This window comes from Seriola aureovittata, chromosome 12 (genome assembly GCF_021018895.1).
Source record: "Seriola aureovittata isolate HTS-2021-v1 ecotype China chromosome 12, ASM2101889v1, whole genome shotgun sequence".
Taxonomy (NCBI): domain Eukaryota; kingdom Metazoa; phylum Chordata; class Actinopteri; order Carangiformes; family Carangidae; genus Seriola; species Seriola aureovittata.
The window spans coordinates 20,932,747-20,959,214 of NC_079375.1; the positions used below are offsets into that span (position 1 = coordinate 20,932,747).

The 26,468-nt window shown below is 41.7% G+C and overlaps 2 protein-coding genes across 3 annotated transcripts in view; both read left to right on the plus strand.

The window, feature by feature from the left end:
- The window catches only part of LOC130179475 (disabled homolog 1-like), a 42,974-nt gene extending 24,766 nt beyond the window's left edge, over positions 1-18,208 (plus strand). Inside the window, exons 5-16 of one of the 2 annotated variants that reach the window (XM_056392477.1) lie at positions 2,601-2,699; positions 4,637-4,768; positions 6,258-6,377; positions 6,831-6,869; positions 8,591-8,656; positions 10,058-10,117; positions 12,104-12,151; positions 12,501-12,612; positions 13,872-14,519; positions 15,515-15,642; positions 16,008-16,112; positions 16,498-18,208. In XM_056392477.1, the coding sequence (XP_056248452.1) occupies positions 2,601-2,699; positions 4,637-4,768; positions 6,258-6,377; positions 6,831-6,869; positions 8,591-8,656; positions 10,058-10,117; positions 12,104-12,151; positions 12,501-12,612; positions 13,872-14,519; positions 15,515-15,642; positions 16,008-16,097 (1,542 nt within the window). In that variant the 3' untranslated portion in view covers positions 16,098-16,112; positions 16,498-18,208. The remainder of the gene's footprint in view (positions 1-2,600; positions 2,700-4,636; positions 4,769-6,257; positions 6,378-6,830; positions 6,870-8,590; positions 8,657-10,057; positions 10,118-12,103; positions 12,152-12,500; positions 12,613-13,871; positions 14,520-15,514; positions 15,643-16,007; positions 16,113-16,497) is intronic. The other variant, XM_056392478.1, reaches the window with a different exon arrangement.
- Positions 18,209-19,473: 1,265 nt separating this feature from the next.
- Positions 19,474-26,401, plus strand: c8b (complement component 8, beta polypeptide). The gene is made up of 12 exons (XM_056392569.1): positions 19,474-19,630; positions 19,823-19,961; positions 20,980-21,127; positions 21,787-21,928; positions 22,056-22,188; positions 23,138-23,335; positions 23,524-23,764; positions 24,059-24,187; positions 24,289-24,452; positions 24,915-25,068; positions 25,925-25,996; positions 26,112-26,401. The coding sequence occupies exons 1-12, from the start codon at positions 19,548-19,550 to the stop codon at positions 26,261-26,263; spliced, it is 1,755 nt and encodes a 584-aa protein (XP_056248544.1). The 5' UTR covers positions 19,474-19,547; the 3' UTR covers positions 26,264-26,401.
- Positions 26,402-26,468: the final 67 nt, after the last annotated feature.

The following is a 26,468-nucleotide window of genomic DNA, read 5'->3' on the forward strand; positions in this document are numbered from 1 at the left end:
ACAACAAAGTTCATACTTGTAGCACATATGCAAACTGTGATAATGTGACCCAGATAATATTTAGCAACGTTGTTAACAGAATGTTGCAAGTAAATTAGGTCAAATTCAGTCCCACAATGATGGCGCCAAAGCTGGAGGAAAGAAAGTCTGAGCACTGCTGATTGTGGAAGAAAGGGTTAAGGATTCTTGAACTTATTTTGAAGTACGTGAACTAAAATGTTCTGTAAATTCACTGATCCCTAAACCCTGTCGCGCACATGTGAACTTTGCAGTGTTAACAGGGTAGATTTACCACTTGAAATTATGAGTAGTTTTTAAAGCAATAGGTCCTTGATATCGGAGAGAGACAGACAAAAGCAAACGTCTCATTTTTAGCTGGCGCCTGTGAGTTGTGTCGCCTGAAATAACGACCGTCGTCGCAGATCTTCAGCTGCTAGCTTGCTAATTAAGCTAACTTAAAAATAAAAAATGTTTTGTTTTTTGTTTGGATTTTTTTTGATGCCGATGATCCCTGTAGAACACATGGAAATGAAGAAACAGCTAGTAGTAAAAAAAATGTAAAATTACAATAACGCTGTTTAGCTGCTTAAATTACATGGATTAGAAAGAGGTTCGATTTATACTCGTATTTTGTTTCCCTTCTAACAAAGCATGGGGTAAGGCTTCTTGACTGAGAACTAGTGTGTTTTTGGAACGTAACACCAGCTCAGATAACATGTTCGGCTGAGGTTGCTGAGCCCACTCTGATGCTCTCAGCATCCAGGACCGGCTTCCACACAGTGAGGAAAAACTAAACAGTGGAACCTGTAACCCCACAGAATAATGTAGTATGAACATCCCCTGGTCTTATAGGTAAGCTACTTAGCCAGACATGCTATCGTTTGCAGCTAATGTTAAACATATTCCTTTTACTTTTGCTCTTGTATTTTTAAGTTTTAGTTGATAAAATAAAACAGAGTACCAAGTACCAACCTTATCAGAGCCCAAAGCATGTGGCTTCAGCATGTGGAGAAGTTTACTACCTGCTGTGGCTAGTAATGTTCGCTAAACTAAGATTAGACAATTACTGTTTAACAGTATCAGTTATTTAATTACATAATACTCAGAAATAACATTTCACTTCCACTTCTCAAAAGTTTAGTTTGTATCCTCTTGAATATTTTACTGTTACCAAAGTAAAAGGCAAGAGATACTTTCACTCTCTTTGTTGGGAAAAGAAGCCGCTCATAAGCGCCTTTGCAGTAGGTGGCTACGGGATAAATCCCTCTCCGAAAGCGGACATATACGCGTGGCTTTTTAAGTATATTCTCACAGATTTTTCTGGAGCTTTAATGTGTGGGAAGCCTTTACGTGAAGAGCAGTATAGCCAGGAGGCAAAGCTTTTCATCACCCATATCCATTCAAAGCGGTATGTCCAATAAAACAACTTTTTTCGCTGCCTTAATCTGACATTTCAGCAGTGCCCTCGGAATGACTCCTGTAGTCACCAGCTACCAGCCAGTTACAGTCAATGGAGCAGTCAATACAGACCTGCTATTATCTGGACAGGGGATAGAGGAGGGGACGGGGTCTGTATTGAGCTGCCTCTCGCTGCCTTGAGGACTAATCCACCAAATGGAGAAGCCGATGGCTGATTGACAACATCCATCGACTCTCCCGCCCGCCTCTTTCTCACTTACTTCATCTCTTTCTTATCCCTGTTGCTTGTTCTGCTCCTTATCCTCCTATTTATACTCCTTTTATCCCTTCATCTCCCCCTTTTCTCATATGGATATATATTCATGTATCTAAAGATGGATGGATAATTTTTCTCCTCCATTTCCCTGCAGAAACGACTCATAACGGCCGTGGTTTTTAAATATTAGCTGAGCTTTAAAAGAAGAAGTCAGAGGTGGAAGGTAGCTAATGTGCAGAGGAGGTCAACCACCCGTCAGTGTGAATGGGCTTGCAGTTTTGTCAGACATATTCAGCGCAGCAGGTCTTTTCTCCTTCTTATCTCTAGGCTTTGTTCCATGAAAGACATGTCAAACACACAGGTCACGTCAAATGGAACACGGTGCGAAATGTTAATTGTTTTCATTATTAGAGTCGAGAATATGAGAAAAAAGGAGCTGCCGAGAATCATGGGAAAAAACACACTTCAAAGGCTGGATTGGTTGTTCAGTCAGCAGTATGTGAAGTTTGTGAGTCGGTCGGTCAGCAGCGAGATCCATTCTGTCAGCAAATCTCACCTTATTGTTGTTAGCTAGCTCTTGTGTATGTCACGTTGAAGTGCAGCAGACCTACTTCATGAAAAGGGAGAGAAAAAAAGGTGCTTGGGAAATAATAATAAGACTCGCTGTACAAGGTGACGTGTGAATTCCTGTGAGAGTGAAGCTTCAAGAAAAGGCACATGAAAGAACATTCTGTCCTATCACACCTTATGTAACTCCTGTCACCCCGCTCACCCAATCTTCCCCCCCGAATCACCCCCTCAATGTCTCCTACTCCCCCTCCCACTGTTACACACACCTGAGTCGGAAGAGAAGAAAGCTTGCAATCTTTCATGCTGAGCTCATATCCTTTCATCTCCTCATGTCATTTCCTTTAACGTCCTTCAGGGAATGGCTTCCTCGGCACGTTCCAAAGGGGAGCACAAGCAGAGAGTCTTCCTGACGGTCTCTTTCGGCGGGATCAAGATTTACTGTGAAAGATCAGGGGTGAGTAACATGTCAGCGAGTGGGCCCGCCGTGGCAGAGCTGCACCGTGAGGCCTCCGCCAGCTGCTGTTCTGAGGACCTGCGGTATAGGACATCCAGAGGGCAGACGCTTGCACGGTTCAGTTCACAACGGCTGCCAGGGCCGCCATCTTGTAAGCCTGGTTGGCACGGTTGACATATTAGTACAGCAGCAATACCTGCACAGAGGTAATATGATTCACAAGGTTGTGCGGAAACAAAATGTGCTGTTTTCACTGTTGCATCTGCAAAAAAGAAAAAAGATCTAAATTCTTCTCCAAAACATCAATGCAAAAAGCAATAACATGTTTTCCACTGGACAGTTTACCCTTTGGTCATAAAGATTGAACTTGACAGCATTAAATTGCAGGTCTTACATTTGATATTTGACCCTGACCTTAACCGGTTTAACATACACCCGAGTCAGATTAGGGGTACGCTGCAGGACCTACTTAAGATCACTCAGGCCCTGTCTGCCTGCTAATGATAGTGCAGTGAGCAATGTTATGGTGATGTTATGAGACGGGCTGTTTCCGCCTCCATCCTGGCTTCCATCCCCCTGGCGGACTCAGAGGCCTGCTGTTCCATTACAGGATGATCGAGGGGCTCGGCTCTCCCCCGTCCTGGGGCGTAGTGTTGGCTAGATAGGCCCACTCTGCTCATCAGCGCTAACCGATAATTAGCAGTCAGTTCCACCCCTTAATGATCATTGCCGCTAATGCTAATTACACCGCGGCTCCACCTCAGCTGTCGTTAGTGCTAAACTGATAATTACGCAACAGCGCTTGTCCCGTGGCTGCCGACCCCCACCCAACCACCAACTGTTTATTCCCCAAAAAAACACCCATCTTTGATAATATCTCTCTTCAATATGACTGCCGGTGATAGTGGCGTGTTTTTCGCCTGTAATGAAAAAGAACATTAAGCCTCCCGCCATCACCAACCAGCTCACCAGCTTTTGACAAGCTCATTTGTTGTTTTGGAAATCATGCCCCCTAATGCTCTTCATTTTATTTACTGATTACTGGCAGTAAATAACACTCCACACTTAATATCCCTCTTGAGTGATTATGGTGGAAATGGGGATCACTCCAGCAAAGCCAGCGTCAGCAAGCGTTTAGATGGAAATACTTTATGTAAAGCTGACATGATTCTCTGCTGAATCGAGTAGACTAGTCATATTAGTTTTGTATTTTACATTAATCTGAGGCGTTACCAGGGACTGAGTATCGGCTAATATTCAAATATAAGCTCCTCCTCAGTGCCTGCGCTTATCTCTGTTAATAGAGGAGCAGCAGGTAGGTGTGCCTGAGTGACAGCTCAATTAGTCTGTGTGTATTTATCGGTATGTAGTTAGTTTTTCGGAGCTTTTTCGGGGGCCTGGTTTTTGCCTGGTATTTCAGAGCTGCCCATTGGCCACCCATGGCGTGAATACATACAGTAGGATTACAGCAATGCTGGATGAACAATCACAGCATTTCTAATCCTGCTCGTATCAAAGATGGACATAAACACAGAAGAAAAGCAAACAAACAAAATGTTATTGGATTCTTATTGTTGATGACAGAGAACCAGTTCTATAGCGACCATATCATCTGTGACGCATTGTGTAACAGAGACTTGAACACCCTTGAATCTTTGCTGCGTCTGTCAGACACTTTTAGGCTCACTCTGTTTTGGTTGGTTGCATTTGACTTAACAATATGCAAAGATGTTTAAAGTAGCGTTGACCTACTTTTCCTGCCAACAGTCTACAGTGCTCAATGTTAAACATTATATCAAAAGGCAGATTTTCAAATGAAACGAGACGTGTTTTATTTGCATCTTTAGGAATAAAAAGAACATACAGTAGATGTGTGACTACCATTTTTCTCCTGGCCCACATGGTCTCATCTGTACAAACACATTTCTGTCATCTAGGTGCTCCTGCATCACCACTCAGTCCATGAGATCAGCTACATCGCCAAGGACACCAGGGACCACCGAGCCTTCGGCTATGTCTGTGGGAAGGAGGGCCACCACAGGTTTGTGGCCATCAAGACTGCACAGTCGGTGAGTACTTTCCCACTCTGCCACGGCTAAGTTTAAGTCTTTGGAGGCAAGTCCAAGTCCCCGAGGGCAGTACCAAGTCAAGTCAAGACTCCATCAGCAGATTTGTATGTTATGATGCAAGTCTTTGTATTTAATAAATTTGACATTTTCCTTTTAAATGTGTGTAAAATCAGTAATTTTTTAAATGTAGCTGAGACCAAGTCTTTTTACTGCAAAGGCCTCGCAATTAAATATTCAAGCTGTGTGGCTTTGCACGGCCCACCTGGCACTGTCAGCAGAACTTCTTCTGGTTAAAATTTGAGACTTCAGTTTTTGCTTTCAAGTCCCAAGTCAAGTCTTGGGGGAGTAACATCCTCATTTTTTCTTGAGTGACTCAAGTTCAAGTCTCATGTGTCAAGTCTACAGATCTTCAAACTTGACTGAGGAACTCCAGCGGAAAAGTGTGGAGTGCACAAATGGTGGTTTAAACAGTGTAGGAAGCGAAGAGAGTTTACCACCTAAAATAACATAAAATCTATAAATACGTAAGTAAAATAAAAATACATTATTCAAATACATGAAATACATAAAGGTAACTTCCCATAACAAAAACATAATCATTAGGTAAAAAATAAGGAGAGGACATAATTTTAGTTTTAGTATAAAAGTTTAATTTGTAATTTTTGCTATAGCTACATAGCTAACGTTAGCATTAACAGCTGTTTACTTACGAGTCTAGAAGAAACGCTGCGAGTTCAGCATCAAGCTTCATTCCTTTTCTCCAGTGGTGGAAAGCAACGCCAATGTTAACTCTTGTCTCTATCACGTCTTTTCTTCTACTGAAGTTAGCATGCTAACCAGCTAGCCCCGGCCCGTCTCATCACTTTTCCGATAGCGACTCACTGTAGCCTCTAGTCTGACCCTTGTCGAAATCACCACCACCCCCGGCAAGAAACCATGTTCAGTGGCAGAGAAAACTCATAAATAGCCCCTTGTAAAGAGGAAAAAGTATGTCCTCAGAGTGTGGTGTTAACAATCCAATTTCAGGCACCCTGGTGGATGGTTAAAAATAAATAAAAAGCCTGTAATAAATATTGGCTAACACATTAACAAATACACCAATCACAGAGGAAATATGTTTTTTCCTCTTACCCACCTCAGAGTTCTGTTTGAGGGTTAATTGTTTGTTTTTAATATTGCTGAAAGGTTTAAGCTCATTTTCTGTAAAAATGTTAAGATCCTTCCTGCAGTGCATTTCTCCGTCCACCACCTCTGTTTCTACCTGTTTTCATACATATCTTCATCTTCCATAACACTGCTCTTTATTGCTCTTTGCTCTGCTGGATCTTCTTGCTACACCCTTCCCCGTCTTTCCCTGCTTCTCCCTTCAACCATTTCTCTCACATTCCCAATTTCCTTCCTCTAAATTCCTCCTTATTAATTTTCCATATCCTCCTCTTCTTCCTCTTCCCTCTCTCTCTCTCTCTCTCTCTCCACTTCTCCCGTTCAGGCGGAGCCTCTCATCATTGACCTGCGCGACCTCTTCACGCTCATCTACGATATTAAACAGCGAGAGGAGATGGAGAAAAAGGCTCAGAAGGACAAACAGTGTGAGCAGGCGGTTTACCAGGTAGGACTCTTTTTTTTCTCAGTTTCATTTCCCATTTGGTGGCGAGATCGCACACTATAACTCAGCCAACAATGCATTCACACAACAGAAATTTTAACACTTTCAAGCTTGTCTCAAGTGCACCACAGACTGTGTTTGTCTGCACCACTGATTTCTGCTTTGAACGTCTAAATATAATAGAAGTGCGACAGGTTTGGATGCTTTTCCCCCCCCCGAGAATCAGACAGTGTGTGACAGGAAATGTACTGTACGTGTTGGTGTGTTTGTGGTACAGCAAATCGCTGTTTCATTAAAACTCAAGACACTGTCAGTCTGTCATTATGTTTGGTTGATGGAAAAGACTTAGATTAATTTATTTTGTTCTCTGATCTTTGTCCATTTCTTTTCGAATGAGACTGTGAATTCTCAAAATTACAAAATGTGTCGTCTGCCTTCTGTCCTAAACCCACACAGACCATCCTGGAGGATGAAGTGGATGATCCAGTTTACCAGGTAGGTCCACAGGCACACAGAGCAGGAACCAGACACTGCTGACTTTGATGCTTTTCTAGCTTCACTGGAGCTGTTTTCACTTTTAAAGCTTTGAATTAGAAAAAAAAAACAACAAAAAAACAATTAATCCTTAATTTAAATATCTTCTCCAGTCACTGATCTGCTTGAATTAATGATTCATGATATTCCACCATTCCAGTAATACACAGTAGATCATCCTAGTGGACAGTTTTGTTCAACCATTCAACTCCCATTTGCCAGTGCAGTGTTGTAAAACCATATTTTTTAAGTTGATCTGTGTCAATGTTTCTGATTTCTTCCAAAGATATGCCCCCACCCTGGACTGGTTGTTACCCCCCCACCACCACCACCCCCACCTCTCTTTTTTGCCCTGTGCATTTATTTGGCTGAACATGATGATTTTTTTTTCTCTGTGTTTGCTCACACTGAATACAGACAACACTAACTCTTACTCTGAATGCTATGTTCAGTAGTACGTCCAACCACCTCCCAGATCACCTCTGTTCTTTGCTCTTGAAGTGTGTTTTTGCATAAAGTCATTCCATTTGCAGTTTTTCAATTTATGTTGATGTTGGTTGACAAAACTCCAGACTGTGGCCAGAGTCGTAAAAGGAATAATTTGACATTTTGTGAAATACACTTATTTGCTTTCTTTCCTAGAGTTGGATGAGAGGGTGGATACCACTCTAATATCTGTGTGTTTGTCTTTATGCTAGCTTAGCTTAGCATAAAGACTAGAAAACCGGGGGACACAGATAGCTGACTCTGTTCAAAGGTAACAAAATCCACATGTGCACCATTAAATTTTTTTAATATGTACAAAAACCGAGGGGTGAAAATGACAGTTTGTTGTTTTAGGGGGGATTATGTGCCGGACTACTTCTTGGGTGGGACGAGTGACTTCCTGGAGTCCTTCCTTCCGCTGTTTGCTACCAAGAAATAGTCCAGCACATTGACCCCGTGATAACAGCAAATTGTTGTTTTTACACTTCAATTTTTGTACGAAGTAAACAAACTAGATATAGAATGTTAGTTATCTAGCTATTTCCCCATTTCCTGTCTTTATGTGAAGCTAAGCTAACCAGGTGCTTGCTCCAGCTAAACAGTCACCATACAGATATGAGAAAGGTTTCATTCCTCTCATCTTACTCTCGGTAACATTGGTATGTTCCAAAATGCCAAACTATTACTTTATTTTGAGATCCATAAAGGCATTTATTTATATCCACCTCAGAGGAGATACTGAGAGTTTGAGGACTTATGAGACTTCAGTCATGGATCTCAAGCCAATATTCTGACCTGCGGCTCTATTTTCTCTCAAAGAGGTGGAGCTTCACGTTGCTGAGCTAAGACCTCCACATTGCCTTGAACTACTGCCTGACCTATTATACTTGTGCTCTTTCCTCTCCCCACCTCACTCTTTTTCTTTCTCTCTTCACCACCCCATTCCTCTTTCATATGCCCCCCTTTTTTTATTTTTCTTTTCTTTTTTTACTTTTACACCCTTTATATTCCTGATCTCATTTCACTCCTCACTTGCTGCCACCCTCACTCCCCTGTGCTTTCATTTATTCACATCATGTATCACTCCCTTGTTGTATCTCTCTGTTTTATATGCCAACCTCTCTCCCTCTCTCTCTGTCTTCTCATCTCATTATTCTCTGCACCTCTACGCCTTGCCCACTACTTCTGTTCTGTAGTACATAGTGTTTGAGGCTGGACACGAACCCCTCCGTGGCCCCCAGTCAGAGGAGAGCGTTTATCAGGTACAAAGACAAGCATTGCCCCCCTTTTTTTCCCCCCCTCTTGATACCCTGTGATAGATGATAATAGTGACATTACTAACAACTTTTATAAAAGAAGTTACAAAGTGCAGATTGTTTTTGGAGATTCAGAAGTAGATCAAACTAAGGGTTCTGTTTTGTTGTGCCTGTCTCTTGTGGCTTCTTTACAATAAAAGCCACCACAGTTTTTACCAGTGAAACACTTTTGATGTGCAGCAGCAGCAGCTGTATTTTTGCTTTGCATTAGCAGTAAGTTAATATAGCTCTGGTGTGGGGTTAGGAGAGTGAACAGAGAAGCTGTTATCAATGAAATAAAATTATAAACATCACTTGATTATATCCAATTATCATTTAATGTGAATCCCTCCTGCATTTGAAGGCAATTTAAATCCAACAAGGGGACAGCAGAGTCTGTCAGTAACAATCAAACCTGCTATTTAGAGAGGTAATTACTGAATGTAAATACATTGAATGGTTATTGCTAAACAACCGCTAACAAAAATGGGATCTGATTTAATGAAAATCTTAAATAGGCTCAAAATAAAAAGGCAGCATTTTTATGTTTAAAATGTACAATGCCTCATGTATTGTCTGAAACAGCTGTAGCAGAGTCAAGGTCAGTTGTTTAGTCTGGGTAGTTTACCCAAGGCCTGTAGACCAGGCTCCTTTTATATATCCAACACTTTGACCTTTTGATTTTAGAGCATTTGAAGGACCAGCGAGGACTCTAGGGACCTGTCGTATGATTTAATCCTACCCCCCTCCCTCCCTCTCTCTCCCTCTCCTCCTCCTCCTGCTCTTTTTGCCTCTCTGTATCTTGCATTCCTCTGAAGATGAAAGATTCAGAGAGAGAGATTAATCACTCGCCATGCCATTTGATCTCAGAATGAAACAAGATCAATAGACTTGAGGAAAACGTAACGGAGAGTTAACCAGTCGAGGGAGCATTTGGAGAGACAGGCAGCGATGTTAAGAGCAATAGATAGTTCGGATAAATGTGGGAGAAATATACAAAGAAGGCCGGAGCTGAGGCATCTTCCTATTGTCAGATGAACCAGTTGAGACATACTGGTGCAGAATAACAATCGGCTTTCTTAATACTCACAGAACCAGCATTGTTTGCAATCAATATTGATTTAAGTAGAATTGATTCAACGGCACAACTGTAGAATTTGCATAATCCCATTGCTCTAAACGTTAAAATTCCTTTCAATAAAAATGGGCTAAATCCGAATTGATGTAGCTTTTTCTACTTCAATAGACATTTTTCAGTTCTTGTAAGCTCCTGTTTTAAATACCCAGCCTGTCAAAGAAAAAAAAAGAAAACAGAAAAAAGGTGTTTCTCTGTTTCTTACATTTGAATCGACCTCCAATCCAATGCAGGTCCCAACCAGTCAGCAGAAGGAAGGGATCTATGATGTCCCAAAACGCCATTTCATGACTGTAGGTGTTTTTATTTTCTATTATTTGTTTCTTTACTCTTCTACTTGCAAACCTCTCTTTAAGATCCTCTGGAAGGAAGTGCCTTAGCCCCCTTTGACAGTGTCCATTTGTAATATTTAGCTCCATTGTCTTTAATGCGCAACAGGCTCTAAATCACATTCAGACAGAGGTGTGTGTCTGCATCTGCCTTCTGTGATGATGATGATGATGATGATGATGATGATGAAACAAAGCTACATTGGTCATGCCGAGCCTGCTTGAAGAGATAAGACTAACTGATTGGTCGACCAAAATCAGACATGTCAGCAATTTCACAGAACATTAGAGAGGCAGGCTTCGTATCCAAAATCCAATCCTGTGCGGAATCTGACGCATGTCGTGACCAGATGGTTGAGACAAAATCAGCATGGAGTGTGTTTGCTGGTCCCATTGTTTGTTTTTTATTTTACTGGTATGACTAGATGAATAAAGGGGTGGCTGTGCTATCTTCCTCAGAGGATGAGGACGAGAGGTTTGTAGGTGGGGTGGGTGTTGGGTTGAGCTGCATGCAGTGAAGTCACGGCTACATACAATCAAGGCCACCGAACATTCATGGAAGCTGTCCCTTAATGAATAGAGATATATTTTTTATATTTTTCTCTTGTGAATTGGTTTGATCAGGAAACAGCACAAAAAGCATTTTTTGATTTCCCCTCCTGTCATCAAACTGCAAATATATTTCATCTCATCCTGGTAGGTTTTATGAGTTCTTCACCACCATGCCGTGACCACGCTATTACATCTCTCAAATCGCTTATAAAAAACATTTATTCAAGCCTATTTCGCCCAAACATTCACCCAGAAAGAATTTCCAAACAACTTTTGAAAACAGCCCTAGCAAAGTGCCTCTCTACTCTTCACTGTTTATGTGCTTGTTGTTCAGCATATCAGGCAGATAAACTGTCCCGACCCCCTTCGCTATCTCGCCCAAACAGCCCATGCCAGTATAAGTAGCAGCGCCTCCATATCTCTAAGTGTTACTGCTTGTCTGTTCATTCAGTTGGAGCTTTTTGAGAGCCTCGAACTCCCCTGATGTGTGTCAGTGCCTGCAGGGAGAGACCTCTGTGTACAATGTTTACCTTTTTCCAAATTCTGACTCATTCTGTGCCCCTCAATGGTTCCAAAGTGCTGTGCAAACTGTGCGATCCGCCATGTCCCGGCTTATTCAAGGGAGACATAAACACCCCTGTTTATGTGCAACACTGATTGCTGTGATTCTCCCCTTTCCTTTCTTTCGTTAAATACGTTGCCTTTCTATCTGTTTATTTATAGCATGCAAATCCTCTGTGTTTCTGTGTGTTTCTGTGCTTTTACGGTGATTCATTGTCTGCTTGTGCATGGCCCCAGAGACATTTCATGCAACTTAGCCATCCCATAGTTTCGCCCATAGCCGCGTCCCCTCTCTTTTAAGTAGTGCGAATGGATCACAGAGGGGACTAGAGCCGGGGTCACGTCTGCCTATAGGGTGAGGTGGCCTCATTGTCTCGGTTGGGTGGTTCCAGGAGCTTCTTCTTTCTTTCCTTCGATGAAATAAACACACTCCTCTTGTGTATATATCAGCTCACAGAGTAGAATCAGCATGATAAAGCGGCCCGGGCTCTCGTGGGGGCCCTTCTTGATTGGCAGACATAAGAATATCTAATCAGAGCCTGTTTTATAGGACTGAATAGCCTTTTACCCACTCAATTATACCGAGCCATGAAAGATTCATTTTAGATCCATTTTCTGATAATGAAACGAGGGGATAGTTGTTTCTTGCCATCCAGAGCACAGGCTGTCTTTGTGAATAGATTTCACTCCCCACACCTACCCACCCATGCAACCACCATACCCTATTTGGAGATGAATTCAAGGTTTCGTGACTGTGCAAATCTCATTGTTGTGATGTATCACTGGACTTTGTGTCTCTCTCTCTCTCTCTCCCTCGTCCCTTGGTTTGACTCACAGAATATCAACCACTTTGATCTTTTCGGCGACATGTCCACTCCTCCCTCGGTGAGTACGACCAGACATATCAAACCCCCTTTTAGGTTTGCAGAGTTGGAGATATTAAAATCACATTTTGTCTGTAATTCAGTCATTTCATCAGAACAGAACAGTGGCAGAGATCTAAATTGGCCCAAATGTGCGACAGTACTGCAGATTAGGGATAAATGTGCAGCACAGTGACTTTTGGGTGACTTTGATAGTTGTGACATCTGTGTGTGTGTGCTTGTGTGTGTGTGTGTGTGTGTGTGTGTGTGTGTGTGTGTGTGTGTGTGTGTGTGTGTGTGTGTGTGTGTGTGCTTGTGTGCTTGTGTGTGTGTGTGTGTGCTTGTGTGTGTGTGTGTGCTTTCCCTCCCAGATGCCTCCATCACCTGCCAACACACTGGACCCTAGCAGGAGCAGCCGCCAGCAGCAGCAACATGCTGCTGCTGAGATGTACGCCCCGTTCAGCCCCACCTCTGTGCCGTCAGGTAGGTACCCAGACTGAAACGCTGCATCTTTTCCACAGAGGAAAATATAAAAGAGAGAAAAAAAAACTGTTAAAGGGATGTTTTTTTTTTTTTTTTGATGGTTGGTTTGTGAAAAACGTTGCCAGGATTAAGCAGCATGTGGATTTATCTGAGGACCACACATCGAGCAGCAGTGTCATTACGCTGTAAGCCGAGATGTCTCTTAAAGGACCGTATCACTGGTTTTGCATATTTGAATAAAATCTTTTAACATTTAGATTTTTCCATTTACCCGACATCACTTAATTCCAATTCGCAATGTTTTCGACTACCATGCGCCATTTTCAAAAGTATATCCTAAGTATATTGCTTTCCTACTCTTCTATTGTTTTCTATTCATTTCACTACAAAATGAAAATCAACTTGCGGACACTTGAAATTTCCTTGAGACATAAAATCATCTTCTTCATCATAGTATTACACTTGCTAGCAGGTATTTTTTCATTCATTCAACAACGTCCCAGCATCATTTCATAACAGCAGCCTAACCAAACAGTGGCGTTTTCATTGCAATAAACAGGCACACTCTCATTATCCTTTTTCCCACTGTGCCTGTCTGTGATAATAAAACATATGAAGTCAGTGCTTTCAGCAGCTGACCCTCAAATTTCTCTTGTTGTCCAAGAAGGAAACCTTTTCAAAACAGTCCCTGATTGCGACTGCGTTACCATGCAATATTAACATAAATTGAAGAAAAAGAAAGTTTAGTAATAAGTGTGTCGGTGCCTTTTCTCGATATTGTTTTTTGAAATCAGTGGAAGCCCGTGGCTCTTTGGAAGGCTGGAAAACTATGTAAAAACTGAAATGAAAAGTGTGTGCGACTTGTAGCTAATAGGCTGCATTATTCAGCAGCACGAGTGTGGTCTTTAATTTAAGAAACATGACCCAAACTGGCTCACAAGCCTGTTGGACACTGACAAGAAAATCCACCACATCCATCAGCTGAGTCTCAGGATAGGAAGCTTCAAAATGCTGTCTTTAAATGTGCGTTTTTTCTATTAGGCATTGATAAAACATTAAATGGCTCGCATTGTTACACAAAGATTGCAAAACAACAGTATTGACAGAGGAACATGCTGTAATTTTGAAAATCAATGTGTTGAGCTTGTAATCACAGGAGGCAAAATGTATTCTGTGCTCATAGTGATGATAATGGTCTTTACCTCCTTTTACTGCCTTAATATCCTTTAATCATTTCCTTCCTTCTTTTTTTCCTCCAGGTTATATGACCATGGGGCCGGTGCAGGCGGCCCAGTGGGCGCAGCAGCCGTTTCCTGCCCAGGCTCAGACTCTGGCCTTCCCCGTGCAGGGGCCCCTCCAGGTGGCTCAGGTCCTCCCTGGTGGTCAGCCGGTCATCTGGAGCCAGGCCAACATTTTCCCCGCCGCTCAACAGCAGTGGGCGGCCATGGCGGCCTACATGCCGGCCCAGACTGTGGGCGTGGGGGGCCATGCCATCCCAGCTGCCATGCTCCAAGGCTTGGTTCCAATTACCACCATGTGCCCCCAAGCCTGCGACCTATCAGCCCCGTCCTCAGCCATCACCAGCCCCCAGCACACGGCCGACCCCGCCCTGCTCCAGAGGCAGCTGAGCCTGGGTAAAGAGGGCCTCGGCGCGGACTCGGACGCAGGCGAGGGCCCCTCTACATCAGGAGCTGGAGCAGCAGGTGTGGGACCTGGCGTCGCGTCAGCAGCGGTGAGCAGGTGTGGGACCCCAGCCCTCATGAGTGTACCGGACACACTGGCCTGCAGTCAGCTGCTGCCACCTTCATCTGCTGCTGCCCAGGAAGAGGAAGGGAGCTGTAGCGACCTTGATCTCTCGAGGATGACCTTGAGCCCGGGTACATCCACATCACCGTCCACTGAATCACGTAAGTTTCCTCAGTTATTGTGCTCCTACATAAACACTCATGACTAAACCAACATCTGTTGCACGTTATATGAAAAGCATAAAGCTGTGTCGTTCAATTCCACCACTGTGCTCCGGACTGGACTATCTTAACATCTCTCCGATCCAATGCCATCGAACATTTTACAGATATTCATGTTGCCCAGGTTTATTCACGTTTTCTTCACGCACCAATATGAGGTTGATATTTTTGGGTATTGGTGAAATATCTTGACTTTAACTTTTGGATGGATTGACTTGTAATTTGGTACCGATGTTCATGGTCCCCAGAGGATGAATCATAATGGCTTTGGTGACCTTTCATCCAGCGGCAACAGCTGGATGACAGATGAACTTGTTTGGTGAAATATCTCAACATTTACAAAATGGATTGGCACAATATGATGTGCCACATTCATGGTTCCCAGATGATGCATCGAACTGACTTATGCAGGTTGACATTTGTAGTTTTGAGTGAAATATCTTGATGCATTGCCATGAAATTTGGTCCTCTAATTTAATTTCTGCACAGGATGAATTGTTGTAACTTTGTTGAGCTCCAGATTTTTCGTCCTCTGTCATCATCAGGTTAAATGTTTAACTTGAGATTCCTACAGGATTGTGCCTCACAAAAAAGAAAACTGAAACTCCAGTGACCTTTGGCAAGACAGACAGAGTTGTGTTTTATTTGATGGTGTACAGAATACAGAATGTCAGGTATAATAGAAAAAAAGTAGAAGAGATGATGTGCAATAAAGGTCATGATCTAGATTTAGATCCACCTCTTCTCAGTATACGTTATGAACGTTACTAGCTTGATGCTAAAATATATTCACGGGACAGATTAGCATTAAACAGTAAACAGTCCACATTTTGAAAAAATTGTACAAATGGAAGTTGATGTGTCTTATTGTATCTCATGCATATTTTCATTGATGCATTTACTGAAAGTTTTATTCTTATTGTCTGTCTTCGCAGCATCCACTCCAGCCCCTCATCAGAGCTGTTCCTCTGACTGCCCCCCAACCCAGGCCAGTGACCCCCCCACAGATCACTCCCCTGTTGACCCGGAGGGCAGCGCCAGCAACGACAAGGAGGAACAATCGGTGAGCACCGTCACCCTGGGTCACAGCCCGGTCAATAAAGAATCGTGATGCTATAATCTGTTATTGTCATATGGATGATCCGCTCTCGACTACATCGCATGTAATTACACAGAGTAGAATGTCATGTGATTAATATGATACCGAAAAGGATTGATTTTTACCCTTTTTCAGAAAAATGTCAAGTCAATTAAGCATGAAAGGTCAAAGATGATATAAGTGTGTTGATTAGATTATAGTTGCTGTTATTTTGCTAAATGTTTGGCTGATGAGGAAATCACTTCACACTGAGTTGATTTTAATAAGTAAATAATCCTCAGAATAGAAATTTCACATTATTTACTTATCTCTCTCTCTCTCTCTCTTAGGGCTCTGATGTTGCAAGGTCGGTCTCTCCGGCGCCCAGTGGAGCTCCTGATCCTACGCAGGATGAGACCTGTGCACAGGAAGACAGCTAGAGAACAACAAACTGAGTGGGTATATCATGGTTCCCTCTGCTCTGATACGACCGACTTTCTTCACATAGTGGCATTTCATGTCTTTCCTCCTTTGCTCTTCTTTAATCTCCAATGTCCAACTACTCGTCCTCTCTCACTGTTTCATAACCCCCTCTCTGCGTTTCTTTATTTGCTCTATATTTTCATTTGTCTCCCTCATGTGTCTCCTTCTTCCTTGTGGATGAGCGGTTTTCTGCCAGTTGGAAAACAGCCTTGGTTTAGTTGAGTGTTTCAGTCATTATGCCCCTCTGCGTCACCCAAATTAAAGGCAAGGAAGGCACAATGTTGCCACCTGGAGGTCGGATTTGTAACTGCACCGATGCGGCTTCATGCTTTGTAAGTAATTGCTGTTTGTTTTTAGGGGATGGAAGCTCTCAAGGCCAAGATAGAAGCTCATGAGAAAGAGGAAAAGAGAGAGAAGTGACTGTGAACAGCAGCATCTCACACAGCTGGATTACACAGACTTGTTCTGTTTTTTTTTCTTTTCAACCTTTAAAGGATATTTTGGCAGTTCTGTAATAAGCTGGCTATCCTAGGATCTGCTTTGCTCCAGAGGCCACATACTGTACTGCACTCCTCAGCATGACAACCAGACTTTGGCTTTATCGTCCAATCAAATAACCTTTCAACCAGGAAGTGACCTTTGATCTTTGACCGAAACCTACAACAGGAGGCGATTGCTTCCTCCTGTGATGGATTTATATCTGTGAGGATATGTGAAAAGGCCATGGTGACACTGATGATGCAAATTATTTTTTGGAGACGTTCAAGAAGGAGCAGCGTCCTACCGTATGTGGTTGACCTTCATTTTGTCAACTGCCACCAGCAAAGACTGTGCGCAGCAGATGGATTTGCCAAATGTTCTCATAGTGTTGCTCCACCGACTCGACCATTTGCATGAACAGACTTAATGTGGATTCAGCTGACTCGGCTGTGAGCAAAACCGTTCTCTGCAGCTTCCTCCTGGGTCTGAAACAAATCAAAAGATATGAGTTTTCTTTTTTCTTATTTTATAAGCTGTGAATTCTGAGTTGATGACACCAAGTCATTAGGGATATCGAAATGACTTGGAGGCATCAATGTCAAAATCAAAATTTGCCAAACATCTATTTTGTAAATAAGAAACTCCCCAGCCCCCCAATACCTGAGCCTCTGTGCCATAACATAGCTCTCTGCCTCTTGGATGCCAACTACCTGTGTTTCTCTCAAGCAATGCCCTACCAGCACCTCCATCTTTGACGTCTGGATGTTTGTTTCGCTTTTGCAGCCATTTTCTTTGTTTGTTTTTTTTTTTTTTAATTTCTGAAAATGTCTTTGTTTCTGTTCGGTCGGTGAGATATGAACTGTGAATCTGTGTTACATGGTCATTCAAAATAAAGCCTGCTGAACCTGTCTCACTTACTATGAACTTGAGAGATGAAAGAAACGAAGGGGTTGAAACAAAAATCCTGCTACTTCTAAAAAGTCACAGACTTTTTTAGTAACAGGACGCAGATTTTCCTGCATCTCTTTGTTTTTAGATATTCTACATTTCCAACTAAGGTCGCATTGTTTACAATTTGCCTCTCAAAAATCATATCTCTGTTTGGTCTCTTGGACAGCAGAGCAGAATAAACCCATTCTGATATGACATGGCTTAAAAACCACAAGCGCACAGACAGTAGAGTGCATTTCTATGCCTTATCAGGTTTATTTTTGTTGTCGATTCACTGTTCTTCTTGTCAGTTCCTTGTATACAGTAAAGAGGTCATTGTTGTAACAAAGCACTTGGGCATATTGTAGGTCTGCTCCACCGAATCAAAATGGTCAAAAATGAAGGAAACTTTATATAATATGAACAATAGAGATACCACTATTAACTGCTAGACTTACAATAACAAAAGGTAGCATAACTGTACCCCTGCTCGTGTAAGAAAAATGAGAAATAGTCCAAAAATATTTTGTAAATTTTATTTATGGAATTAAGAATCGTCATGAAAAAGAGAAAAAAGGACTTTTGTACGTCTATGACTTCCCCATACACTGTACCCATGCCACTGTTCAGTCACAAATAAAATATCATGTGATTCCCACTCTTCTGCTTGGTTTCCCTTTCTTTCCTTAACCTGGGAGCATCTCTCTATTGATCTACTGTAACGACCACAAAAGCAGCCAACAGAGGTTGCTCTCCTCACACTAATACTGGAAAATCATGTTCAATATTTATGTGCTAATACAGCACAATTATTGCTCCTTTCTGTGCTTGTTAATCACATGCGGTAGCAAACTGTCTTTGAAACACAGCATATATAAATATATATATAAAAGTAAAAATATTGCACAACTCAAGAAAGTCCAAAAGTCTCAAAAGTACTCGTTGGTCCCTGTAATGATATATTGTTAAACTGTTGCTGATGTAGAAGAAGTATCTAGTTTTAACTACTTTACACACAGTTAAGTATAAGAAAGAACAAAGTTCGGGATACACAAACAGATTCTCCTTCTAGACTTTGTTTTCTTGTCTTTGCGTTTGTTGTGAAATGTTCCTTGTTGAAAGAGCTTTTTTTTTTATGAAGCCATCTGAGAAGTTGCAAGGGGAAATCACTTTTGGTGAAACAGTGACCAACTCACAGACATCTGCTTTTTGTAAAAGATCACAAGCCAAAAAGTTTAGCTACCTCTGTTTTAACCTTTTACAATGCAGTGTATTTTGTAAACCCATCCTGTGTTTGTTGCCTGCGGATCTTAATCTGAGAAGTGACCAGAAACTCAAGCTGTCAAATAACTGTAGAGCAATACAACATTTCCCTCTGAAATGAACTGGAGAAACGAAAAGAAATCACTTTCCACCACTGCACTTAATGCGTTGATACCAGCTCTTAGCAAAGTGTTTAATACATTATTAGTAATATTTTTTAGATATTATTAGTTTAGTGCTGCTCTTGGCCGAGTTAATAAACTACAGCGGGGTCATGTAGTTGTGTCCAAATCAAAAGTGGACAAAGTTTTAAGGTCGTAACTCCACAAACATGACTCAGTTGCTTTGACAACACAAGCTTTGTGACGGGAATTCACTTTAATGCAAACACTTTTATTTCCACCAGTCCAGGTTCATTACAGAGCTGCTCGTAGTTAATTATATAACATATACAAGTGGATGATGTTCTGAGACATGCTGCTGTTGAAGTGCTGTCTTCATAGTTTTTCTAAAGTCTTGTCTGCACATGAACCTTCAGTGCCCCCCCGGCACTGAGTTTTGGGGCCTTGAATGCAGTATTGCAGTATTGCAGTATTGCAGTATTGTGTATTCAGCTCCACCTCTGAGTCTAATGGCACCAATGAGTTCATATCCAGGCCAGTATTGATCAGTGTGTGTTTACATAGACAGCAGAGCAGTGCTGTCTCCTTGTGCACAGTCAGACATACACAACCATGTTCTCTGTGGTGATACCCAGGAGTGCACTCAGTTTGCACTCCTGTCTTCTCCATGTTACGTTGATCTTGGTGCTTATAAGGTAGGAGCTTTATTTGTCTGTTTCATACAATGTCTTGTCTGTATTTCTTGTCATCTGATTTCCATTAAGGTTAACTAATGTGACTGTCCTGCTGTCAGTAGCCTGATCTATAGCAAGACACTTGTTATAGGACAGGACAAAACCTAAAAACTGTCCATTTGTTTTGATTTGACTTTCATCTAAATGTCACAGTGAAGTCGGCGTCACGACAGCGAGCCGTGAGGAGCCCAGTGTTCGTGAAGCTCGGTCGGTGGGTGAGCAGGTCGTAAAGGACTGTGTTTTATCAAAATGGACAACATGGTCTCGCTGTGACACTTGTCAGAAGAAAAGAGTAAGTATGATGATACTAGACAGGTGATTCTGAACGTGGAGGAACATTACAGCTACAATACATGGCCTGCATTTGTTGGCCCATCAGAATGTGTTTTTAACAAGGAGTGAAATCACCATATATACGACCACATATACAATAAATCTTAGTTAAATCAGCAAGATAATAAAAATAGCACATAGATTGTATTGTATTGCTGTAATTCATGTCCTGCACACCTGCATGAATAAGATTGGACATTACCAGTCAGCTGATAGCCACATGTGAAAGAGTGAATGAGCCAATGATTGTGAAGCATGACTGAAACAGCTGCTTGAGCTAAATCTATGTTTCATTTAGAACAAAAAGAAACACAAAGTTCATTGTTTCCCCCTAATGTGGGAAAGCCAGTGAATACGTTAATGAAAACATCTGATGGCAGCATCCTCTCATTGAGCTCCTCAATCTACTTCCTCTATTCAGTGGCAGGAGAAATATATTAAAAAAATTATGGGCTTACATGCAATTGTTGTCAGTCTTCTCATCTAACTCTCAGCAAGAAAGCAAATAATATATTTTAATATACAAAATTACTAAACTACTAAAACCATTAACTTAACTCATCAAATAAATAGCCTACACAAAACAAAACCCTGGTTTAATGGACTACAATGAACTAAATATATGGTTGTAATGCAGCGGTTGTCATAAAGAAGATTAGGTTTGGATACAGCAAGAACTGAGAAATTATTAAAATTCTGCATTCAATGTTGTACAATGTTTCCTTCTGAGGTAGAGACCTTCCTGCTGGCAGAGGTCTCATTTGATGTACTTCAGCGCTTCATCTCATCCACTTTACAAGGAGGGGGATTAATAACCTTGACATGACAAAGTGAAAACAGCCCACTAATGTGATTTCGGGGGTTATAGTTCCCTGGAGCAGTTTCCGCGAGCTCATCCACCACCTTTATTGGGATTTGGCGAGTCTTCCTCTGTGTTTCTTTGACCACCCATGTGTTTGTTTCTCTCAACCATCCAGTTTCGCCATGCTACGCTTCAACAACCATCTCAATTTGGAGGAGAGCCGTGCAATTTTCATGACCACGAGGACCAGGCCTGTAATGATTTAGCCCGCTACTCCTGTAGCGTTGCTCCTTTGTGTGAGGGATTTCTCTGCAACCAAACAGGTATCTCCTTCACCCATCCAAATGTACTGTACTTTTAGAAAACCAAACAGAATTATTAAGTTTTGTGTTACAGTGGGATAATGCTTAAGAATTCAAGTCACACACAGAACAGTGTGTGACTTCATTTCTTAATCCCATTCAGGAAATGTCAAACTACTTTGCATTTAAGAGCTTTTGTTCTTAAAGAGATAGTTCAACATCTCGGGAAATACACTTCCAGTATTTGTTTTCTTGTCAAAAGTAGTTACCATTCACAGGCTGAATGTGCACAGTCCATCAGCAGCCGATTAGCTTAGCATAAAAACTAGCAGCAGGGCAAACAGTTAAAATCATCTTACTACTCCTCTAAATGTCAATGATCACCAATTAGCACATTATAACTCCTTTTTTAATCTGTACAAAAACCAAAGTGTAAAAACAAAGTTGTGGTTTGCAGTGATTTTATGGCGTCTTTACCTTTGGACAGAGCCTGGCTAGCTGTTTCCCACTGCTTCCAATCTTCATGCTAGGCTAAGCTAATCTGCTGCTGCTGGCTTGTGCTTCACACTTACCATAGAGACGTAACAGTTGTGTCGATCTTCTCATCTCAGCTCATAAAATGTCAAACTATTCCTTTAAGAGAAACTTTTGGTAAATGTCATCTATTTCCTCTCCATCAGGTCGCTGCATTCACAGAACTCTGCAGTGTAGTGGGGAGGATGACTGTGGGGACATGTCAGATGAAGTCGGCTGCAGGGAAGTTCCCAAGCCCTGCAGGCAGGAGGTTGATGAGTTCTGGGGGATCGAAAACCTTGCCAAAGGGTGAGTCACATTCCCATTAGTCTACAACGTAAGTCAGAGATTTTCTTTAGCACTTTCCTATGTAAACATGATGCTCTGCTCAAAGCAGTCTATTCATTGTTAACGCTCTTCTTGACTCTTCCTTCAGAATCAACATCTTGAACAGTAACTTGGAGGGAGTGGTGCTTGATAACAGATATTATGCTGGCAGCTGCTTGCCCCAGTACATCCAGGATGTCGCGTTCAGGAAGCCTTACAACTTGCAACAGTACACTCAACAGGTGGAAATGCCCGACAGTGATAGTACTGAGTTAGAGTTGATTTAGGAGATTATAGTCTCTTCTGTGATAACAAACAAAAGTAATGGTTTATTTATGGGTAATAAATGACTTACCAATGCTTTATAGATCAGTTATAAGACATAAATAACAACAACTTTTTGGTTACAAATAGTGGAAAATTTGATTACTCACCACAAAAGAGTGAGCAAGCTTCTGGACCAAAATGTTTTAATTAACATATAAGGATATAAGGATAATAAGGATTTATGAATGGATCCCTAACATTTAAAACTGCTACTTACTACTAAACAGTACAGAAAAATACCAACCAGGTGTAACACAGCAGTCATCACTTAAGTTGAAATAAATATCACAATCCTATACTGAAGTTTCAGCAACACCACACTCGATCCAAGACACACCGAGCAAGAGAGAGAGAGAGAGAGAAGCCATCGCTAACTGCTAAGCTAAAGTAACTAGCTGATCTAAATATCATGTAAACAACAGCTGAATTAGTGAAAGTGGCAGAGCAGAAGGCTCCAAGTGCTGCAGCAGAACTAGTGTAAGCTGAAGGGCACAGCAGGTAGTTAGACACTGTGATGAAGGAAACAGCAACGCTAACTGTGATGAAATAGAGCAGCAAGAAACTGACAGAAAGTGACGGGAGATGAGCAGGAGAACGGTCACTGCTGTTACTGAAAATACATTTTACTACAGTAGACGTAAAGATAAAAGTACAAGGTAAGTCAGTTAAAATGTCTCTGAGTAAATGTGTTACATTTTTAAAATGGGGAGGGGTAAAACATGATGTGGTGATAGTTATAATATATGATAAAGCTATTAAATTAAGGCAGTCTAGAGCCGGGTTTGGTTTACAGTTAATTGTTTTATAATATGGCCCTGCTCATTTCGCACTAAAGAATACATTTTCCTCTCCACTCATCCACAGACAAGAGGCTCGTATGATTTCACCTTGGAGTCCTTTAACTCATACTCTGACTACAGGCACTTCTCCATGAAAGAGCGTACGTCCAAAACCACTGTTTCCTTTGGCTTCAGTCTTCCTGGCGTGTTTGAATTTGGCTTCAACTATAATGATGAGAAATACACCAAATCAGTTCAGAAGTTTCGCAGATTCTCTGGCAAGGTGAGATGGTGTTTGTTTTTTCTTCTCTCCTGACCTCTTTACAATCCACTGCAGCACCCACTTCTTCTTAAAAACAAAACAAATGTGGTATGTCATTTTTCGGTTTTTCCCATGAATTGTTCAACATGTCTGAAAATTCACAAGCAGCTAGGCGTCCTTCACCTGCCTCCCACTGATTCTCTCCTCAGAAATACAGCTTTGTGAGGGCCAAAGCAGAGCTGGAGTTGGCCCAGTACATGCTGAAGTCGGACGATTTGATGCTTCACCCTGAGTTCCTGCAGCGCCTGCGCGCTTTGCCACTGTCCTATCTGTATGGGGAATACAGACAGATATACAGAGACTACGGCACACACTACATCACAGAGGCTGGCCTTGGAGGAGACTATGAGCACACCATCATTTTGAACAAGGAGAAGCAGGAGAATTCAGGTAATAAATAGTACTGGTTCTCAAACTGGAGTCATGGGACATTCTCAGTCTGGTTCAGTTTCACCGCTTCTTCATTTACTACATGTTGAAAGAATGCATAATAAAGATAATCATTATGGTCAGATAATGGGGTTTGGCAATGACAGTGACATCATATATGTCTTGTTATCTTAAACACTGACTGGCTAGTGTGGTAAACGGATACACCATTGCCACCTCATGGCCCAAAGTTGTGAAGGATAATATAATTTTGAACGGCAATAACCACTCCATGACATAGTTTTGTTGTTCTAGATTATTCTTTGGACGACTACAAGCGATGCACCCAGGCAGGCCTTAAGGTTGGGGCCAACATTAAGGGTGTTTATGTGTCGTTGGGAGCTCATGGTGGATCCTGTAATGGCTTGTTGAATGAGATGGGAGGTGAGGCTTCATGTTTTATCAAACTCCCTTCAGTCTGCAAAATATCCAGTCAGACACACGAACTGATGCTAAAACACTGAATTCATTCCGTCTCTCTGCAGGGAACACAACAAGCGGCAGCATGGTGGAGGACTTTGTTGCTATTGCACGGGGTGGCAGCAGTGAATCCATCACCGCTTTGGTGTCTAAAAAGCTTCCCACCCCACAGCTAATGAAACTTTGGGCCGAATCCGTGCGTTTCAACCCTGACTTCATTCGCATGAAAGTGAGTTTCTCTTTCTTTCACTGAATCTCATGTTTTTGTTACATATAGTCCCACTTGTAATGCTCTTTTATCCATTTCTTGTCTCCCATAATCTCCTTTCCTTCATGTATCTCCATCTCAATTTAAAGCTGTAATAAAATAGTCTTCAAAGAATTCGACCCGACTAATTGATGCAGAAACATTTACAAAGGAGTTGGTCAGTGATGGGACCACGATTGGCAGACTTACAGAGAGACAAAGTACAGCTAAGCTAATCAATAGCAAGTTGGAGAACAAAACAGCAAATGAAGCCAAATAGCAAACTGTGCCAAATACAACTAGGCTGCCTGGGTACAGTGCGGTCAAGTTTCAGCACACATGGGGCTTTCCAGTTGGCTCCATGTGAAAAAAACTCAAGCCAATAGAATTGAATTTGAACAGTAACAAGATCCCGGTTTAATTATGACACTTGTTTCTCATTAGACTCAGCCGCTGTACGAGCTGGTGACCCCCAGAGACTTCACTCATGATGCCATTCTGAAGAGAAATCTAAAGAAAGCCCTGTCAAAGTACCTGGCAGAGGCTAGCCCATGCCGCTGTGCCCCCTGCCACAACAATGGAGTGGCTGTTTTGAGAGGTAACCCTGAGGATATTATTGTTTGTGTTTTTGACTGAAATTACTACTGGTTCCATATCCTTCATTTAGTCCCAGAAAGCTCAGTGCATTAGGTAAGGCAAGGCAAAATTATACATATAGCACATTATCATACACAGAGGTCATTCGCTGTGCTGAACAGAAGCACAAAAAAAAGTAAGTAAAAAAAGCATAATAAGAACAGAATATAAAAACAGTTTATAAAACAGGTCAAATCTAACAGCTCATACAAATATACTTTCCTTTCCTCCCCCCCAGTAAAAACCAATATACAGTCACTCACAAATGCAACAATGCCTCCAACAGGGTTTGGTCCTTTTTCCTCAGCACTGGGTTTGTACTCCCAAAATATGAATATGAATTAAGAGCTCAGACAATCACCAAATCTTTTGTGGCGAACATAATTATCCACATCACACACATGCACACACACACACACACACACACACACACACACACACACACACACACACACACACACAGTGTTGTGATCTCTGTCAGCAGCTGCACAGTGTCTCCTCCTCTCCTGTGGCGCTCTGCACAGGCAGGTTGATAACCATGAAGGAGCCAGAAGGGAAAAGCAGTAGCAGGAGGAGGTCTGATATAAGGACATTTTTTTCCTCTAAAAGTCTCTAAACCACATGAGTTGTGAGCCACTAGGTAATGTTTTACCTAGATAATGTTCATTAAATTTCCTTTTAGAGGTGTTATTTGCTAGTTTAATTAGTTTAATTAAGTTTTAGTTATACAAACATTAAGTGACCTTTATCAATCACTGACAGATGATGGATAACTAAACGATGAATGATGGTAAAGGAAATGTTGTCTTCCTCTACAGGCACAAGGTGTGACTGTGTGTGTCCTGTTGGCTACAGTGGACGGGGCTGTGAAATCACTAAGAGGCAAAAACGTTAGTTCTCCAGATCCAAAATCCAAAATAACTGCATACAAGGCGGTTTTCCTTCTTTGCACTAAACCTACTGAGACTCTGACATAATGAGACTTGATATGACTCTTTCTGACAGCAATACCCATTGACGGCAGCTGGAGCTGCTGGGGTGAATGGTCACCCTGCAGTGGAGGAACAATATCGAGAAGTCGACAGTGTAACAACCCAGAACCCAGGAATGAAGGCATGGCGTGCGTTGGACTGCAGCAAGAGTCGACTCAATGTTAAAACCCTGCTCAACAGCTCCGATGTCAACACTGACACAAAGATTCATAAAAGCCTCCTTTAAAATAGGAGATTAGTCAGTGGTGTGTTTTGTGACATAATGGTTTATATTTGAATAAAATGAAACAAAAAAAAAATCTACATGTGATTTCTTCAATGAATATTTTATAAAGAACGTTAAACCATGTGAGCTATATCTTTATAATTA

Bases quoted from the DNA above. Each gene is read 5' to 3' on its own strand.
- c8b (XM_056392569.1), top strand. From the start codon at position 19,548: ATGTTCTCTGTGGTGATACCCAGGAGTGCACTCAGTTTGCACTCCTGT. The intron at 19,962-20,979 runs GTAAGTATGATG...TCAACCATCCAG, and splicing joins ACACTTGTCAGAAGAAAAGA to TTTCGCCATGCTACGCTTCA. The intron at 25,069-25,924 runs GTAACCCTGAGG...CTTCCTCTACAG, and splicing joins TGGAGTGGCTGTTTTGAGAG to GCACAAGGTGTGACTGTGTG.